Source organism: Gambusia affinis, linkage group LG06, assembly GCF_019740435.1.
Source record: "Gambusia affinis linkage group LG06, SWU_Gaff_1.0, whole genome shotgun sequence".
NCBI lineage: Eukaryota > Metazoa > Chordata > Actinopteri > Cyprinodontiformes > Poeciliidae > Gambusia > Gambusia affinis.
In genome coordinates, this window is record NC_057873.1 from 24,347,107 (window position 1) to 24,366,798 (window position 19,692).

A 19,692-nucleotide genomic window follows, 5' to 3' on the forward strand; every position below is an offset into this window, starting at 1 on the left:
AGCAAAATATTGTTCCTGTGTTCAGGAGAGTGCCATGAATTAATAACGACCTGAAGTCTTCGACACTTCTTTAGAAGTGTCTCTAGTCCAACATCTGAATCAAATGGCTGAACGATCTCCTCGGTGTATGCAGTCAAGGACTCCAAATTCCTGCAAATGAACTGATTATTTCACTCAGGTGTGTTGAAGCGTCCTGTCTGTCTCTGTGTTGCCCTGTGACCCGTCCAGGGTGACCCCGCCTCTCGCCCAGAACGTTAGCTGGAGATTGACACCAGCACCTCCCGACCCCATTTCTTTACTCCAGGGTGTAAAGAAAATGGATGGATGGATGGATGGATGGATGGATGGATGGATGGATGGATGGATGGATGGATGGATGGATGGATGGATGGATGGATGGATGGATGGATGGATGGATGGATGGATGGATGGATGGATGGATGGGATGGATGTGATGGATGGATGGATTAATGGATGGATGGATGGATTTAAAGTTAATGGATGGATGGATGGATGGATGGATGGATGGTCATGGATGGATGGATGGATGGATGGATGGATGGATGGATGGATGGATGGATGGATGGATGGATGGATGGCAATTGATGGATATGATGGATGGATGGATAACATGGATGGATGGATGGATGGATGGATGGACTGTTGATGGATGGATTTGGAAAAGATCAAATGGATGGATGGATGGATTGGATGGATGGATGGATGGATGGATGGATGGATTTAATGGATTACTGATACCATTTATTGGATTTGAACAAACTTCTGGATGGATGGATGGTTAGGATGGATGGATGGATTTTAAACTTTGGATGGATTAATGGATGGATGGATGGATGGATGGATGGATGGATGGATGGATGGATGGATGGATGGATGGATGGATGGATGGATGGATGGATGGATGGATGGATGGATGGATGGATGGATGGATGGATGGATGGATGGATGATGGATGGATGGATGGATGGATGGATGGATGGATGGATGGATGGATGGATGGATGGATGGATGGATGGATGGATGGATGGATGGATGGATGGTTGTTGGATGGATGGTTGGATGGATGGATGGATGGATGGATGGATGGATGGTTGGATGGATGGATGGATGGATGGATGGATGGATGGATGGATGGATGGATGGATGGATGGATGGATGGATGGATGGATGGATGGATGGATGGATGGATGGATGGATGGATGGATGGATGGATGGATGGATGGATGGATGGATGGATGGATGGATGGATGGATGGATGGATGGATGGATGGATGGATGGATGGATGGATGGATGGATGGATGGATGGATGGATGGATGGATGGATGGATGGATGGATGGATGGATGGATGGATGGATGGATGGATGGATGGATTGGATGGTGGATGGATGAATCATTACTGATAACATTTATTGAATTTGGAAACAACAAACTTCTGTTAAAATGTTGTTGGTTAGGACAATGCAGTATTTTAAACTTTGCTGGATTAATATTGCATCTGTTATGAATACATTTTCAGAAGAGAAACTGTCTTCCCTAATTACATATATTCAATTCATTTTTAAAAGAACCCAAACGCTGCAACATTCCTCCTCCTTTCTCTAGAAAATGTCGCTGTCCCTCATAAATGAGCTGATCCAGAATTCATGAAGTACCTTTTCCAAAGCATTAATTTGTTGGTGATTTGGCTTGCAGACATGACCTTCATGCAGTTGGCCTGAGTTGGGATGTGCTTGTCTCAGCTGTTGTTATCTGTGTCTTTCTCTCAGACTGGGGAGCCAGTATGTAGGCAGCTAGGAGATTCTGAGATCCCTCAGCTGTACAGGGATGGTGACATAAAGCTGGGAGGAATCTTCTACTTTCACAGCAGCTGGAAGAACATAGAGAACACCTATGAACATAAGCCGTTGCCACTGCAATGGTAAATTATATCTTATAAATTCTGTTTTTTACCTTTTGTTTTCTGTTATCATGTAAGTGGATGCTTCATGTGCAATACTGCTATCACTATATCAGAAGAAAAATTGCAATTATCTCTTGTTGTCATCTGAATCAAGTATAAATTTCAGAGAAATCCAGTTTGCACAGACCATGCTCTTTTCCATTGAGGAGATAAATAACAGAACGGACCTGCTGCCAGGTGTTTCTCTTGGATACAGCATCTACGACACTTGTGGTTCCATTCCCAGAAGATAAAAGTTGCGCTTTGCCTTGAACAATCGCAATGAAAGTGTGTCTTCAAACTCTGACACTCCGTGTACCAAACCTGTACAAGTTCAGGCAATAGTGGGAGAAACTTCTTCATCTCCCAGCACTGCAATATCAACTCTCATCGGACCATTTGACATACCACTGGTATGTTAAACTTCTACAGTTAAAATTATATTTAGATAAAAATATTATTATGATCTTTATGTTGTGATCTTTTTTCAGATCAGCCACTTTGCCACATGTGCTTGTCTCAGTGATAAAACCAAGTATCCGTCGTTTCTCAGAACCGTACCCAGTGACTACTATCAGAGCAGAGCTCTGGCTCAACTGGTCAAACATTTCGGCTGGACTTGGGTCGGAGCCGTCCGAAGCAATGATGATTATGGCAATAATGGCATCGCTACATTCACAGAAACTGCAGAGCAGCTGGGCATTTGCTTGGAATATTCTGTCTCTTTCTTCAGAACGGATTCAACAGAAAAAATCCAGAAGGTGATCAACACTATAAAGACGTCCACCTCAAAGGTGATTATCGCCTTCGTCGCACACTTGGACATGGACGTGCTCATACATGAGTTGTCAAACCACAACATGACCGGCTACCAGTGGGTGGGAAGCGAAGGGTGGATCTCTGATTCTCAGTTTGCAGCAGTGGATAAGAATCGCATCCTGGACGGAGCGATCGGCGTTTCCATTCCTAAAGCTCATGTGAGCGGTCTCAAGGAGTTCATGTTTGACGTGAGGCCACTCAGATCTTTAAATAACGACTTGTATAAAGAGTTCTGGGAGACGTTGTTTAGCTGCAAGTTCAAGCAGGAGAAATCAGATGAAAATTATAGAGAATGTTCTGGACATGAGGATCTGACTGGAGTGGAGAACAGCTTCACTGACATGTCCCTCATGCCCATTTTTAACAACGTGTATAAGGGAGTGTATGCAGTGGCTCACGCTCTGCATGATATTCTCGGATGTGAGAAAACCTGTAACAACAATGTGCAGCTTGATCCACTCACGGTGAGAATAAAAAGTATAAGTAAAGACAAAGTTTACAGAGAAGTATACTACGGCAGATATCCATGTATTATGTCCATTGAGTTGAAAAAAAAAACAACAACTTGTGTCTTAGATTTTGCAGCACATTCAAAAGATTCACTTCAAAACAAAGGAGGGAGAAGAGGTTTACTTTAATGAGAACGGAGATCCAGCTGCAAAGTATGAAATTTTGCACTGGCAGCCAAGAGAAAATGGCACTTTGGACTTTGTCATAGTTGGCGTTTATGATGCTTCATTACCATTTGACAAACAGCTGAGCCTTCAAAATAAGTCCTTAAGATGGGCGCAGAGCTCAACAAAGGTAAAAACTGCTAAGTGTGTGTTTTTCCGCGTTTAAATGCTTTTACATTATATTTTATACTCCTATATTCGAAAACAGTCATAAAGACCTGTGAGAAGGCTTAATATCGTTGAGGTGATTTCTGCAGGTTCCTGTGTCGGTTTGCAGTGAGAAGTGTCCCCCAGGGACCCGGAAGGTTCTCCAGAAAGGAAAACCCGTCTGCTGCCATGACTGTATAAGATGTGCTGAAGGAGAAATTAGCAATGTTACAGGTATAGATGAATTTGTTGCAACATTTAAAAGATGTTAATACTGAACAAAAGAATTTCCAATCTCAAAGAGTTGTATAACAAAACCTTTGTTAAACAGAACCTACTATTTTTTTTCCTTATATTTAAACATAATTTACTTACATACCTTGACTTGCGAACTAAAAAAATATATATTTTTTTAGCATAGGCTTTACAACATCAGTGTGAGTAAAATTAATCTAAACCATGTGTTTCTTGAAGTGAAGGAATTTTCCAAGAATGTTATTTATTGAATATGACTGTATATAAAAAAAGACATATTTGTTTTAGAATAGTCTGTAGAGCACAGATGCCCTTATTTGGATCTTATTAACTATTATATGAATTGTCATAAATAAATCTGAACATTTTAACCAGAATCATATAGAATTAGTTGTAGCATCAGCTAGTGAAAACTGATTTAAAAAATAAACTAAATCTTAAGAGAACAGACTTAGGAATAGTTTTATAAATTAAGGGTATATGCTACCATTTCTTACAACATATGAAAAATATGTTAAATGAAATTCTAACAGCCTCAAAAATTATGAATAACCTCAAAATGAAAAAAATCTGGGCTGAAAAGTTGTAGTTATTTTTCAGCCCAGTTTTTATGGAAGAAATAAAAGTTTGAAGACCTACTCTCTCTCTCTCTCTCTCTCTCTCTCTCTCTCTCTATATATATATATATATATATATATATATATATATATATATATATATATATATATATATATATATATATATATATTCTTCATTTGTTTCATTTGCAGATGCTGTCATTTGTGTAAGGTGCCCCCCTGAATTGTGGCCAAACGAGAGAAGAGATGCCTGTATAGAGAAGGAAGCTGTTTTTCTATCATATGAAGAAATTATGGGCATACTCCTCACCACTGCAGCTTTATTTGGAACATGTATAACAGCCATTGTGATAGTAATTTTCTACAGAAACAGGAAAACTCCTCTTGTCAGAGCAAACAACTCTGAGCTGAGCTTCCTCCTCCTGTTCTCTCTGACTCTGTGTTTCCTCTGCTCTCTGACGTTCATCGGTCAGCCCTCTAAGTGGTCCTGCATGCTGCGCCACACGGCGTTCGGCATCACCTTCGTTCTCTGCCTCTCCTGTGTTCTGGGGAAAACCATGGTGGTTTTAATGGCGTTCAAGGCTACACTCCCTGGGAGAAATTTAATGAAATGGTTTGGGAACACGCAGCAGAGGCTGAGCGTTCTGGGTTTCACTCTCGTACAAGTGATCATCTGCATCCTCTGGTTAAGCATCTCTCCTCCGTTTCCATCTAAAAATTTTAAGGAATTCAAAGAAAAAATCATCTTGGAGTGTGCTCTGGGCTCTGCTGTGGGTTTCTGGTCCGTCCTCGGTTACATAGGATTTCTTGCCATCATGTGTTTTATTTTTGCTTTTTTAGCTCGGAAGTTGCCTGATAATTTTAACGAAGCCAAATTCATCACATTCAGCATGCTGATATTCTGCGCGGTGTGGATCACTTTCATCCCAGCGTACGTCAGCTCTCCTGGAAATTTCAGTGTCGCTGTAGAAATCTTTGCTATCCTGGCCTCCACTTTTGGGCTGTTAATTTGTATTTTCATCCCAAAATGTTACATCATGTTACTGAAACCAGAGAAAAATACAAAAAAGCACATGATGGGGAAAGGGCCACCAAAGACGTTCTGAAAATACAGCTTCGCCACCACCAAAAACGTCTGCTGAAAACTGCTGAATATGAATGTAAATTCATGATGCATTTTCATCATGAATAATTTCATAAGTGTACTACAACTTGTAAAAATAAACAGTAAAACATTTAAAACATTACATAGCAGCTCTAAACCTGGATCTTTTATAAAACTGTTATCGACACGATTTGTTGTATCTTCTCAAAGGAACACACATAGTCAAAGATAAAGACTGCTTAGTAAGATTAGCTTCCATAACCACACAGATGATACACAGCTCTACATTATGATGTCACCATGTGACACAGAACCAATCCAAAGTGTTGTAGTACTCGAGATGAGACCACTTTTTGATGGTCTCGTCTCGAACTTGACCACATTTAGTCTCGGTCTCGGGTGCTGAGGATTCAGGACCAGTCAAGACCGCAACTGTGAAAATATCACTAAACTTGTTTTGGTCTTGGACCCTAAAAGTCTTGGTCTTGTCTCGGTCTCGATACACTTTGGTCTTGGTCTCGGGTTAGGTGGTCTTGAATCCGATCACTGAATAAATGCTTAGAACAGATAAATGTGTGGATGTGCCATAACTTTCTCCAGATGAACAAAATCAAAATTGAAGTTATTATTTTTGGGCCTAAAGAGGAACAATCTAGAGTCCACGCACTTTTTCAGTTATTACAGCTGGAAACCAGCAATCAGGCCCAAAATCGTCACCAGAACTCAGGTCCGAGTTCAGATGATGAACTCAGACATGAACATTCAGAGCCACATAAAGACAGGTACAAAATCAGCCTTCTACCACCTGAAGAACATTTCAAGGATTAAGAACTGTAGCGGCAGCCAGACGCAGGGAGATCCCAACAGGTGCAGTTTAATCTTGACTTTTCTTGTCATACACATCGTGAAAACTGTAGCATGAAATACAAGGATACATAATTGTTGGACATGCTTAACTCTTGTCTAAAATTAACATATCAATATTCACACATACAAAACAAAGAATACGTTGTGTCATTAACTCGTCAGCATACACATTTTTGTTTTTAAACAAATAAACCAATGACGTTCTACCGCTTCTTAAATAAACGAATAACATTTCTTATCACAAATCACAATTGCGCATATTTATACCTCATTCTGCTTTCCAAGGGCGCTATTTTAAAGATTTTCTTCGGGTTCCTTCAGCATCAAAGGCTCTCATCATGCTTAGTAAGAACAGGAAGTGCGGCATATCACTAAACACCCGAAGAAGAAATCTACCGTTCTTCAAAATAAAAGCATAAATTAAGCACTAGGTGTCACTGTTGGACCAATGAACAAGAAGGAGAATTTTACCATTTAGTAGCTTTTTACAAGAACTACTATCCCAGCAAGATCTAGAGAAACTCATACACACATTTATCTTTAGTGGCACTGATTACAGCAACAATATCTTCACAGGTCTTCATAAAATTATACCTGCTACCTGCAGTTGATCCAGAACGCTGCTGCCTGTGTTCTCACTAGAACCAGGAAGATAGAGCACATAACACCAGTTTTAACATCTTTACACTGACTCCCTATAGTTCCAAAAACAGACTTTAAATTATTTTTTATTAGTTTATAACTGACTAAAAGGCTTAGCACCACAATACATTAAATATCTGCTGTTGTTGTTGTATCAACCTTCCAGACCTCTCAGGTCTTCTGGTTCTGATCTCCGCTTCCTCAGAACCAAACATGGAGAAGCAGCATTCAAGCTTCTATGCACCACAAATCTGGAACAAACTTCCAGAAAACTGGAAAACAGCCGGAACACTGAGATCCTTTAAATCTAGCCTAAAAGCCCACCTGTTTGCAGTTGCTTTTTTAACCATAACAAATGGAACATTGATATCTGATGCGTATTGATGATTTTGATGATGGCACTCATCAAAATGTACTCTTAACAGTTGAACGTATAGTGTTTTTTAAATTTTTTTAATTTTTAAAAAAATAAAGTTTTATTGTTATGTTTTGAAGCTGTGAAGCTCTCTGAACTGCCCTGTTGCTGAAATGTGCTGTATGAGTAAACTTGACTGATTGATTATAGAAGAGAACAAAAACTTGCTTCATGCATCTGTGCATGGAAACACTTTTACCAATTGAACTTTAATTTGTCTGCTGCGTTAGTGTAATTCACTGAATAAAGTTCTGCATCTTGCATATTTTCATCCATCCATTTTCTATCACCCCTGCCCCTGGCGGGGTCGGGAGGGTTGCTGGTGTCTATGTCCTGCGAACGTTTCGGGCGAGAGGCGGGGCTGACCCCAGTCAGGTCGCCAGTCTGTCTCAGTACATGTTTCCTGCTGCAGAGTAAGACATCAATTAGGAAATAATCTATATTTGGCTTGATATTTTGTGAATGACTTGCATTTTCAGAATTAGTGACTTTTGCATGCGTGGCTGTAAGAATTGTATGTGAATACTGGATTTTATGCCTTTTCCAGTCTGAATTTTCGCCGGGTCGTTACCACACTGAATTCATTTTTGTTTCATTTTTGTACTGCAGTGAAAAGAAGTTTGCCAAAAGCCTCAACTTTCATAAGAATACATCCTGAGAAAAAGGAGTCTGAATATAAATTAAACAAGCATGAAGGGAAGACGCCAAGATACGAATCATAATACACATTTAAATCATACTTCAAGCACAATAACAGCTGGTCATCCAGTCCCTCCCCTTTTTGCTTTTTGTAGTTCCACAGAGACACCACGTCACTGTTCAATATTTATATGCAGATCCATTCATAAGTGGCTGTCAGAGTGTTAGTTTACGTTTTGGCTTACGAAACACCATGCAGTGATTTGTTCATTTCAGAAAACATGAGATTCATGCAGGGATGGCCTGAGCTGGGATGTGCATTTCTGCAACTCGTTTTTCTGGTGTCTTTCTCACAGACGGAGGAGCCCTTCTGCCTGCCGATAGGAGACCCCGAGGTCGCCCAGCTGTCCCAGGATGGGGACATTGTGTTGGGTGGGATCTTCTACTTCCACAGCAGCTGGAAGAACAGAGAGGACACGTACACACAAAAGCCTTTGGCTCTGCAATGCATCAGGTAACTATCACCAGAAAACGCTTAATTACAGCTTGCCATTGTTTAACCAGTTGTCATGCCAACCTTTTGCTAATCTTAAATCAAGCTTGAATTTCAGAGAGTTCCAGTTTGCACAGACCATGCTCTTTGCCATTGAGGAAATAAACAACAGTACAGACCTGCTGCCGGACGTTTCTCTGGGCTACAGCATCTACGACACTTGTGGTTCGATTCCCAAAACCATAAAAGTTGCTCTGGCTTTGAACAATGATAATGTGAATACATCTTCAATCTCTGACATACCATGTACCAAACCAGTACAAGTGCAGGCTATAGTGGGGGAAACTTCTTCATCTCCCAGTACTGCAATAGGTACTCTCATTGGACCATTTCACATACCACTGGTAAGTAGAGCTGTTAAATCTATTTTATTTTTCTAAAACTTTATCCAAATTTAAATAAAAAGTGTAACATGGTTTTGTGTGCTTATAATTTATGTCATTTTCTGGATAAATATCTGATTTCTTTTAGATCAGCCATTTTGCCACATGTGCTTGTCTCAGTGATAAAACAAAGTATCCGTCGTTTCTCAGAACAATACCCAGTGACTATTACCAGAGCAGAGCCCTCGCTCAACTGGTCAAATATTTTGGCTGGACTTGGGTCGGAGCCGTCAGAACCAACGACGACTACGGCAACAACGGCATGGCGACGTTCACAGAAATCGCAGCGCAGCTGGGCATCTGTCTGGAATATTCTGTCTCTTTCTTCAGAACGGATTCAACAGAAAAAATCCAGAAGGTGATCAAAACAATACAGGCTTCGACCTCCAAAGTGATTGTTGCTTTTGTATCACACTTGGACATGGACGTGCTCATACACGAGATGTCCAACCACAACCTGACCGGGTACCAGTGGGTGGGAAGTGAGTCCTGGATCTTTGATTCTCAAATTGCGGCAGTGGATAAGAATCGCATCCTGGACGGAGCGATCGGCGTTTCCATTCCTAAAGCTCATGTGAGCGGTCTCAAAGAGTTCATGTTTGACGTGAGGCCACTCAGATCTTTAAATAACGACTTGTATAAAGAGTTCTGGGAGACGTTGTTTAGCTGCAAGTTCAAGCAGGAGATATCAGATGAAAATTATAGAGAATGTTCTGGACATGAGGATCTGACTGGAGTGGAGAACAGCTTCACTGACATGTCCCTCATGCCCATTTTTAACAACGTGTATAAGGGAGTGTATGCAGTGGCTCACGCTCTGCATGATATTCTCGGATGTGAGAAAACCTGTAACAACAATGTGCAGCTTGACCCATTCACGGTGAGCATATATAATGTCAGGGTTTTTCCATGCAGATACATCAGAAAGAGCAAAGAGGAAGAAGACTGAGAAGCGTACTAAAGAGTGTGCATGTGTTATAGTTATCCTTTGAGTTACCCAATTAAAAAAAAACAACAATTCTCCTTAGATTTTGCAGCACATTCAAAAGATTCACTTCAAGACAAAGGAGGGAGAAGAGGTTTACTTTAATGAGAACGGAGATCCAGCTGCAAAGTATGAAATTATAAACTGGCAACCAAGAGAAAACGACATTGTGGACTTTATCACAGTTGGTGTTTATGACGCTTCATTACCATTTGATGAGCAGCTAAAACTGCAAAACAAGTCAATACTGTGGTCACTGAGCTCAAAGCAGGTACAAATAACTGTAAATGGTAATTCCTACTTCTAACTGATGTAATAAATATTTGTGACTGTCTTTTCATTTTTAGGTTTTTGGAAAATGAATCAGTGAATCTTTTCAATTCTGAGGCTTTTGCTTCTGCAGGTTCCTGTGTCGGTTTGCAGTGAGAAGTGTCCCCCAGGGACCCGGAAGGTCCTCCAGAAAGGAAAACCCGTCTGCTGCCATGACTGTATAAGATGTGCTGAAGGAGAAATTAGCAACATTACAGGTTTAGAACATTTTAACACAATATTGGACTTTCTTCTTTTTGCCAGAGTGAAGGTGTCAGTTTGTTAGATTTGATACTTTCTGTAACATCAGTTGCCCATTTGGGACACGAATAAATCAGAATCTGAATAGTTTCTGCTGAAATGCTGCTTAAAAGATGGGTTTTAAAAAAAAAAGTAAAAATAATTCTCAATGTTCAATTTGGTTCAATTTGACCAATTTAAGCAGCGTCAACAGAAAACAACTGTCGCTTCCAGGTGTTGTGGCGTTTAGAAAATGTTTTCAAAGTTGACTTGATAGAAATGTTTTTTTTACGACACTAAATTGTTTGCATAGTAATTAAATTTTTTTTAATCCTTCCTCCGTTCTCCAGATTTTCAGGATTAAGACACTTTAACTGGAAAAACAAGTTTGAAGAAGTCTCATCGCTTCTTTCTTTCCATAATCTGATACATTTTGGCATCAAAATATAAAACAAATATGTATTCTCTAAGACTAATGCCATGTTTTGCAGATGCTGTCTCCTGTGTAAGATGCCCCCCTGAATCCTGGTCAAACGAGAGAAGAGATGTCTGTATTAAAAAGGAAGCTGTTTTTTTATCATACGATGAAATTATGGGCATACTGCTCACTGCCGCGGCTTTATTTGGGACATGTGTAACAGCCATTGTGACAATCATTTTCTACAGGAACAGGAAAACTCCTCTTGTCAGAGCAAACAACTCTGAGCTGAGCTTCCTCCTCCTGTTCTCTCTGACTCTGTGTTTCCTCTGCTCTCTGACGTTCATCGGTCAGCCCTCTAAGTGGTCCTGCATGCTGCGCCACACGGCGTTTGGCATCACCTTCGTTCTCTGCCTCTCCTGTGTTCTGGGGAAAACCATGGTGGTTTTAATGGCGTTCAAGGCTACACTCCCTGGGAGAAATTTAATGAAATGGTTTGGGCCCAAGCAGCAGAGGCTGAGCGTTCTGGGTTTCACTCTCGTACAAGTGATCATCTGCATCCTCTGGTTAAGCATCTCTCCTCCGTTTCCATCTAAAAATTTTAAGGAATTCAAAGAAAAAATCATCTTGGAGTGTGCTCTGGGCTCTGCTGTGGGTTTCTGGTCCGTCCTCGGTTACATAGGATTTCTTGCCATCATGTGTTTTATTTTTGCTTTTTTAGCTCGGAAGTTGCCTGATAATTTTAACGAAGCCAAATTCATCACATTCAGCATGCTGATATTCTGCGCGGTGTGGATCACTTTCATCCCAGCGTACGTCAGCTCTCCTGGGAATTTCAGTGTCGCTGTAGAAATCTTTGCTATCCTGGCCTCCACATTTGGGCTGTTAATTTGTATTTTTATCCCAAAATGTTACATCATGTTACTGAAACCAGAGAAAAATACAAAAAAGCACATGATGGGGAAAGGGCCACCAAAGACGTTCTGAAGAGTAAATCTTTGTAACAATGTAAATGTGTTCATATATAGGCTTCTATCATCAACAAAGTCTTAATATAATGTAAGTAAAGGCTTTAACGTATTTAATAGTTAAAAAGCTTTTCTCAAATCCATGTATATGTCCTGTTGTGTAAGAAAAAATGTGATGAAGAATGATGTTTTATGATCTCTCTTTGATAACTTTAGATCATGTATGCAGGTTAATTTATTCAGAGTTTCCCACTTATCTGAGATCAGTTTGCAACGATGATAAATCCAGATGGAAACACGTCTCTCCGTCAACTCCCTGCAGCTCATTCTGGAAGACTCCAAGGCCTTTCTAGAATAAACTTTGGGAACTGGTGAAAACCTAAACAATCCCACAAAATGTATTAACATTCCTCCCAAGGCAATGTCTGCGGCTTCAGGAGTACCTTAAGTCGACCAAACTCTACAGACCTCTTTAACGAGGTTGGAGAAACTGAGGCGCAGGAATGAGGCACCTTCGGCTGCATTCGGCTCCAGCAACCTGAATAAATAAAAGAAAGAAAATCTCCAAGCCTACATTATGACAAATGTGAAATCCAGTAACACAGAACTTGTAGAACGAAACCCGGAAATCCAATAACAAAACCCAACAGCGCTCCTAGTAAGATCAGGACGTTTTCCTGTTTCCAGGTAATTCCTGGAATTCCCCATGTAACTACTGATGTCACCCAGAGACGCTGAATAATTGTTAATCCACTCAAACCAGTAAGGAGGTGGGAAAAAAAAGCATCACAGTCTGAATTTATTTAGTACAAATGACCACTAGTTATTTTAGCTGCTTCTTTGTTTGTTTTTCTGGCAGCGACCATCAGAGTTACAGATCATCGTTCAAATTCAAGACAAAAAATTCTAATGAGAAGCCTGTTTGGTTTGGCTTCAAATTGTTTTCTTCTTATTTAAATAAACTGCAGGTTAAAAAAAAATAATTAAAAATTAAAGATAATAATTACAAGATTTCCCTTTGTTGATATCATTGATGTGCAAGAGTAGCCATGACAACAACTAACCGAGTTCAAAGGAGTTGGAAATTACATCATTTCACATCCAAGGTTTATCATCTAAACATCCTAAACCAAATTTCTAAACTGGTTCTTGTGCATCTACGAATAATTGTGAGGAATAAAGTTCAAAGGGCAACAGATCGTGATGCTCCAACTGGCATCATCATATTTATAACATCGTTAATATGATTTCCAGATCGGTTTAACTGTCTCCAGATTTTTAATTTTTGCTCATATAATCCACTATTTAATTTGATCAAGTTCCAACAGAAACTGCTCACATTCACACATGTTCATTCAATCTTAAGATGCCTCAGCCGATAACAGCTACAATTTCAATAGTGGCTTCTTTAAACCACTTCAAGTCCAGTATTTTATAATATTTCTTTTTTATAAAAGCAAATGCTGCTTTGACTAAAGTTGGTTGAAATTTCAAATGTAGATGCCACGTGCTTTAAACAAAAAAACCATAGTTGTATTTATTGAAATATCAGTAAGGCATAACTGAAAGTGTAGAAAATGCGTTAATGTTTTGATGATGTTAGGAATGTTATGACCATTTTCTCAGAACCTACACTGTCTGAAATGTTTCTTTCCTTTAATGCAGCAGACTTACATAAACAAATAAAATAATACAAAATCAAAGACGAGTGCTCACCATCTCATCCCTCCTCCCCTCCCCTATCTGCCAGTCTCACAGAAATTAAATTAAAAGTTATGATTATTCATCACCTGCCCCTGCATTTATAAATGCCGGTTCAAGCGTGCCACTTCCATAATTTCTCCTTGGATGGCACCCAGAGGTTTGGATTATTCAGATATGACGACGATGTCCATGCAGAGGTGGCCAGAGCAGAGTTTTGCTCTTCTGCAGCTGTTTCTGTGGGCGTCTTTCTCTCTAACGCAGGAGCCACCGTGCCGGCAGATCGGGGATCCTGAAATCCCCCAGCTGTCCAGAGACGGGGACATTATTCTGGGGGGCATATTCTACTTTCACAGCAGCTGGAAGAGCAGAGAAAACAATTATACACACAAACCACTACCACTGGAATGCATCAGGTAAACTAGTGATACATTATCTATCTCTGCTCCAGTACGACAAAGCAAGAGAATGCTCTCAGTTGTTGCTTATTCTGGGTTTCGTGCTGTAATTAATTTTTTTCTTTGCTCCCCGGCTTCAAAATAAAGTTTAAATTTCAGAGAGTTCCAGTTCGCTCAGGCCATGCTTTTTGCCATCGAGGAGGTGAACAACAGCACAGAGTTACTTCCTGGGATTTCTCTGGGCTACAAAATCTACGACACTTGCGGCGCCATTACCAGAAGCATAAAGGTCGCTCTTGCGTTGAACGACGGCGATGACAGAGTGTCCTTGGCCTCCGAGGGTCGATGCTCCAGACCAGTGCAGGTCCAGGCCGTGATGGGAGAAACCTCGTCCTCTCCCAGCACCGCCCTGGCCACGGTCATTGGAGCATTCCATATTCCACAGGTGAGCATGACCACTGACAACTACCACATACTTATTTTTCTAAATGTTTCAGAGATAACATGACCTTGTGACTTTATTCTAACACACAAAAAGTGAAATATTTACACTTTCCTCATAGATCAGCCACTTTGCCACATGTGCTTGTCTCAGTGATAAAACCAAGTATCCATCCTTTCTAAGAACAATACCCAGTGACTACTATCAGAGCAGAGCTCTGGCTCATCTGGTCAAGCATTTTGGCTGGACTTGGGTCGGAGCCGTCAGAACCAACGACGACTACGGCAACAACGGCATGGCGACGTTCACAGAAACTGCAGAGCAGCTGGGCATCTGTCTGGAATATTCTGTCTCTTTCTTCAGAACGGATCCATCTGACAAAATACAAAAGATCATTAAAACAGTGAAGGAGTCAACTGCAAAAGTGATCGTTGCTTTTCTGTCGCACAGAGATATGGAAGTACTTGTCCACGAGTTGTCCGACCACAACCTGACCGGGCATCAGTGGGTCGGCAGTGAGTCCTGGATCTTTGATTCGCAAATTGCAGCAATGGATCAAAAACACATACTGGACGGAGCGATCGGTCTTTCCATCCCCAAAGCGCAAGTCAGCGGTCTTAGAGAGTTCATGCTGGACGTGAGGCCGCTCATTTCGTCAAACAACGAGCTGTTCACGAAATTCTGGGAGGCGTTATTTCAATGTAAGTTCAAGAAAGCACAGTTGACAGAATTTCAGAAAGAGTGTACAGGAAATGAAGATCTGACAGGAGTGGAGAACAGCTTCACTGACATGTCCCTCATGCCCATTTTTAACAATTTGTATAAGGGAGTGTATGCAGTGGCTCACGCTCTGCACAATGTCCTGAGCTGTAACAAAACATGTAACAACAATGTGCAGCTTGACCCATACACGGTGAGCACCAGCTAGACTTAAGGGATGTATTGTAAACCTACGTCAACGTTTAAATGAATGCGTTTGTCCTTAGGTTTTGCAGCACATCCAAAAGACTCGCTTCAAGACAAAAGAAGGGGACGAGGTTCACTTTAACGAGAACGGAGATCCAGCTGCAAAGTACGAAATTATAAACTGGCAGCCGGGAGAAAATGGCATTGTGAGCTTTGTGACGGTTGGTGTTTATGATGCGTCACTTCCTGCAGGCACACAACTAAACTTTCAAAATACGTCCATAACCTGGACACAGAGCTCACCACAGGTAAAGAGTTTTGTTGACTTACATTTATGCTTAAAGGCAAAAAAAATGAGTTTTTATTCTATTTAATGTTTTTTTGTTTGTTTGTTTGGTTTGTTTTTAAGGTGCCGGTGTCAGTCTGCAGTGAAAAATGTCGCCCAGGAACTCGTAAGGTCCTGCAGAAAGGAAAGCCTGTGTGCTGCTACGACTGCATAAGATGTGCAGAAGGAGAAATCAGCAACAGTACAGGTTTAGTGTTCTTGCAAACCACTTTATTAAAAATGTATTTTAAAAATTGAGGTATTAAAAAAAAACAAAGATCAGAAACACTGACGCATTTGGATCATATCTAAAGAATGTTTTGAGTCTTTGTCATATTTACCTTTTCTGCCACTACTGGAAATGCATAGAATGAATTAAATAGTGAGGTTTAAAGAGTTTAATTGTGATTGGTTACAATATTTGTCCTATTAAAACACCCAGCATTTAGACACAAGAAAAATCAAGACCTGTTTTGCTGTAATAAGGGAGGAAACAGCTGATTGACACGTTCACTGATCAACTAACTGCGTTTATAATCACATGTTGGAGAGTAGAATCATTTTTGGAAAGTTCATCTTTTTCGTATTTCTCATACGGAGGAAAATCAGAGGAACTGAAAAACAAAGTAAATCAAATTTTAATCCTCTGACTGAGGAAAAGGGAATCCCTTAAATCTGGAGTCTTCCAAGATGCCTGTCTGCATTAAAATCAGACTTTTTACATTTCCCCCCCTAGTGAACATAATCCTCTTTCACAGTGTTAAACTCAGGCCGTCCGAGACGTTTGGAATTCAAGTGTTTTAATTTCCATTAGTAAAATTGCTCTTCTGTAACGTCTTTCAGCTGTTGCCACTTGAATCATGTCAGTGTGTGAATGGAAGAAGTAGGCACAGTTTTTAGAACTGGAGGCAGATGCCTGATTTTGTTGTCAGAAAGACAAAAGAAAACCTTAGGATTCTGAAGAAGAAGAATGCATTTTTTGTTATGTATGCCTCTGTTTTTTGAGAGAACAAAGAAATAAAAGGTCTGAGGAGAACCAAAACCAGTCTAAACAGCAAAATGTTGTAACAGAATCTGACACAAGGTGCCTCAGCTCGATTAATAGCTTGTGAAATTGAATTATTAAATTGATGTCAGGAATGCATCCTAAACGTGATTATTAATTTGCAGATGCTGTTTCCTGCGTGAGATGTCCCCACGAGTCCTGGTCGAATGCCAGGAGAGATGCGTGTGTAAAGAAGGAGGCCGAGTTTCTGTCATTTGAAGAAATTATGGGAATCTTGCTGACCTCTGCAGCTTTACTCGGAACATCTCTTACTGCAGCTGTAGCGTTTATTTTCTACAGACACAGGAAAACTCCTCTTGTCAGAGCCAACAACTCTGAGCTGAGCTTCCTGCTGCTCTTCTCTCTGACTCTGTGTTTCCTCTGCTCCCTGACCTTTATCGGTCAGCCCTCTGACTGGTCCTGCATGCTGCGCCACACGGCGTTCGGCATCACCTTCGTCCTCTGCATCTCCTGTGTCCTGGGGAAAACCATAGTGGTTTTAATGGCGTTCAAAGCCAGGCTGCCAGGCAGAAATGTGATGAAGTGGTTTGGACCCACGCAACAGAGGCTGAGCGTTCTGGGTTTCACTCTCATTCAAGTGATCATCTGCATCCTCTGGTTGACCATTTCCCCTCCTTTTCTATCCAAGAATTTCAAAGAATTTAAAGACAAAATCATCTTGGAGTGTTCTCTGGGCTCAGCTGTGGGTTTCTGGTCCGTGCTCGGCTACATTGGACTTCTCGCCTTGTTGTGTTTCACTTTTGCTTTTTTGGCTCGTAAACTACCGGACAATTTCAACGAAGCTAAGTTCATCACCTTCAGCATGTTGATATTCTGCGCCGTGTGGATCGCTTTCATCCCAGCGTACGTCAGCTCTCCTGGGAAGTTCAGTGTGGCTGTAGAAATCTTTGCTATCCTGGCCTCCAGTTTTGGATTACTAATTTGTATCTTCATACCGAAATGCTACGTTATGTTGCTGAAACCAGAGAAAAACACAAAAAAGAGCATGATGGGGAACCGGGTTCCAAAAGATTTCTGAGTAAACAGACAAAGCAGTGGCATAAAATCGTTATTTATTTTAAAAATAAAGTCATATCGTTATAATTCTATATCTGTATTAGTTATTCAGCATATTGAAGGCTCAATACATACATTTTAGATCACCTTCGGGTATCACACAGCTTTTAGTGAGTCTAATTACATATTTTTATGTTTGAAATCAATTCTTCACATCAGCGATTTTCATAAAAGAAAATGTATTTGTTTCTTTTTTTCTGTTTTTAACATAATTATATATTTTTCATGGATTTAGATTTAATAAAATAAAAGCTTTATAAGTGCTGAAATGGGTTTGAATGTTTTTACTTAGAGTTCAAACATTCTTTAATTGTATGTTTTGGGTCTGTAGGGTTAAATTTACCCTGGCTCGTTTCTGGGAAACTCGCCCCCACAGTTGAATGGTGGATTTTTTTTTTCCATCTCAAATTCCAGTTTTCATTTAGAGTAAGAGAAGAGAAAGGACCTTTTCGTTTTAGTTTGAAGCGTTGAGTCGTCCTTCTATATAACTATTTAAAATAGCACCACTTCTTTTTGTCTCCACAACGTGAGAATTGAGTTTAACAAAAACATTTTGGAAACTTTGTTTAAAGCCAAGAACCAGTTTTGTAGATAAGGATACAATAAAGTTAATTTATTCCATCTTGATGGATGGATGGATGGATGGATGGATGGATGGATGGATGGATGGATGGATGGATGGATGGATGGATGGATGGATGGATGGATGGATGGATGGATGGATGGATGGATGGATGGATGGATGGATGGATGGATGGATGGATGGATGGATGGATGGATGGATGGATGGATGGATGGATGGATGGATGGATGGATGGATGGATGGATGGATGGATGTTCCATCTTTATGGATGTCTAAGCAGGGAAAAAGCCAGAATGAATTCGTATTTGTCCAAAGACATCATTTGCCTGTGTGAGACTTTTAAAACTCTGGGTAGGATGTGGGTTTACTGGGTATCCAAGTTCAGACAAGATTTCATCTGACTTTTTCTTCTTTGTGTTGATGGTTCCCCTGATTCTCTCCTCCTCACTCGACAAATTAACGAATGAACTCTAAATTGGGTTACAATCGTTGTAACCATGTGCTATCCTCTTTTTAATATTAAAAATGGTCAAATACTTTTATTTAGAAAATTTTTCTTTCCCCATTTAACTATAACAAATAAAACAAGTATTTTAGATGTTTTTTGTTTCTTTTTCAATGAAGCGTAATAATAAATTCTGAAAGATTTCACCATTACATTAAAAAAGAAATTTGCGTTTTTCTATTTGTGTAGTGATAGCATTAAAATGAAAGCGAAAACTATGGCTTAACAAACAAACAGATTGATGCTTAAAATGAAATTATTTACATTTCTCTGTAATAAAGTTTTCACATCTGTTGACCGCCTGCTGGCCTGGCTCCCGCTCTTAGAAATGGCAGCCAGTAAACACTTCAAAGAACCTGGATATGATTTTTTTCAGATACAAGGCAGAACGCAATAATAAAAATAAAAGGTTTGCAACATTTATGGACTTTAAAGATCCGATGTTTCAGACAATTTATTCATTTCAACAGGGAAGAACTAAAACAGTGTTTTCTAATGTGAACCAAAAGGGTTGGCATGACATTTTCTACCTGAGTATCCCTACTTGTTAAAGTAAAAAAAAAAACATAAATAAACAAATCATGTTGACATGGCACAAAAAAACCCCAACTCTTTTCTGATGTACCCATTTTTATGACTATTTTCCTGATTTAACCACACCTTGTAGTCCCATAGAGATGATTAATCACTGCTCTATTATTACACCTTTTGCTGCTCCAAATGGCATAAATATCAGTGCAATCAGGCCATC

General features: G+C 40.0%; 3 protein-coding genes across 3 annotated transcripts; all 3 read left to right on the forward strand.

Moving 5' to 3' along the window:
- Positions 1 to 2,096: 2,096 nt before the first annotated feature.
- Positions 2,097 to 5,541, forward strand: LOC122832478 (extracellular calcium-sensing receptor-like). The gene is given in 5 exon segments (XM_044119292.1): positions 2,097 to 2,375; positions 2,454 to 3,245; positions 3,358 to 3,585; positions 3,713 to 3,836; positions 4,628 to 5,541. Coding segments are annotated over 5 exon segments (2,322 nt in total). The 5' UTR covers positions 2,097 to 2,111.
- Positions 5,542 to 8,489: 2,948 nt separating this feature from the next.
- Positions 8,490 to 11,978, forward strand: LOC122832479 (extracellular calcium-sensing receptor-like). The gene is made up of 6 exons (XM_044119293.1): positions 8,490 to 8,617; positions 8,703 to 9,000; positions 9,128 to 9,919; positions 10,068 to 10,295; positions 10,428 to 10,551; positions 11,065 to 11,978. Exons 2-6 carry the CDS (start codon positions 8,737 to 8,739, stop codon positions 11,976 to 11,978), a joined length of 2,322 nt encoding a protein of 773 aa, XP_043975228.1. The 5' UTR covers positions 8,490 to 8,617; positions 8,703 to 8,736.
- A 1,859-nt stretch (positions 11,979 to 13,837) lies between these two features.
- LOC122832480 (extracellular calcium-sensing receptor-like) lies at positions 13,838 to 17,815 on the forward strand. The gene is made up of 6 exons (XM_044119294.1): positions 13,838 to 14,076; positions 14,218 to 14,503; positions 14,622 to 15,413; positions 15,487 to 15,714; positions 15,816 to 15,939; positions 16,902 to 17,815. The coding sequence occupies exons 1-6, from the start codon at positions 13,838 to 13,840 to the stop codon at positions 17,813 to 17,815; spliced, it is 2,583 nt and encodes an 860-aa protein (XP_043975229.1).
- The last annotated feature ends 1,877 nt before the right edge of the window (positions 17,816 to 19,692 follow it).

Coding starts and splice junctions, on each gene's coding strand:
- LOC122832479 (XM_044119293.1), top strand. CDS start 8,737: ATGCTCTTTGCCATTGAGGAAATAAACAACAGTACAGACCTGCTGCCG. Junction 9,920..10,067: donor TGCAGCTTGACCCATTCACG/GTGAGCATATAT, acceptor AATTCTCCTTAG/ATTTTGCAGCACATTCAAAA. Junction 10,296..10,427: donor GGTCACTGAGCTCAAAGCAG/GTACAAATAACT, acceptor TTGCTTCTGCAG/GTTCCTGTGTCGGTTTGCAG.
- LOC122832480 (XM_044119294.1), top strand. CDS start 13,838: ATGACGACGATGTCCATGCAGAGGTGGCCAGAGCAGAGTTTTGCTCTT. Junction 15,414..15,486: donor TGCAGCTTGACCCATACACG/GTGAGCACCAGC, acceptor GTTTGTCCTTAG/GTTTTGCAGCACATCCAAAA. Junction 15,940..16,901: donor AGAAATCAGCAACAGTACAG/GTTTAGTGTTCT, acceptor ATTAATTTGCAG/ATGCTGTTTCCTGCGTGAGA.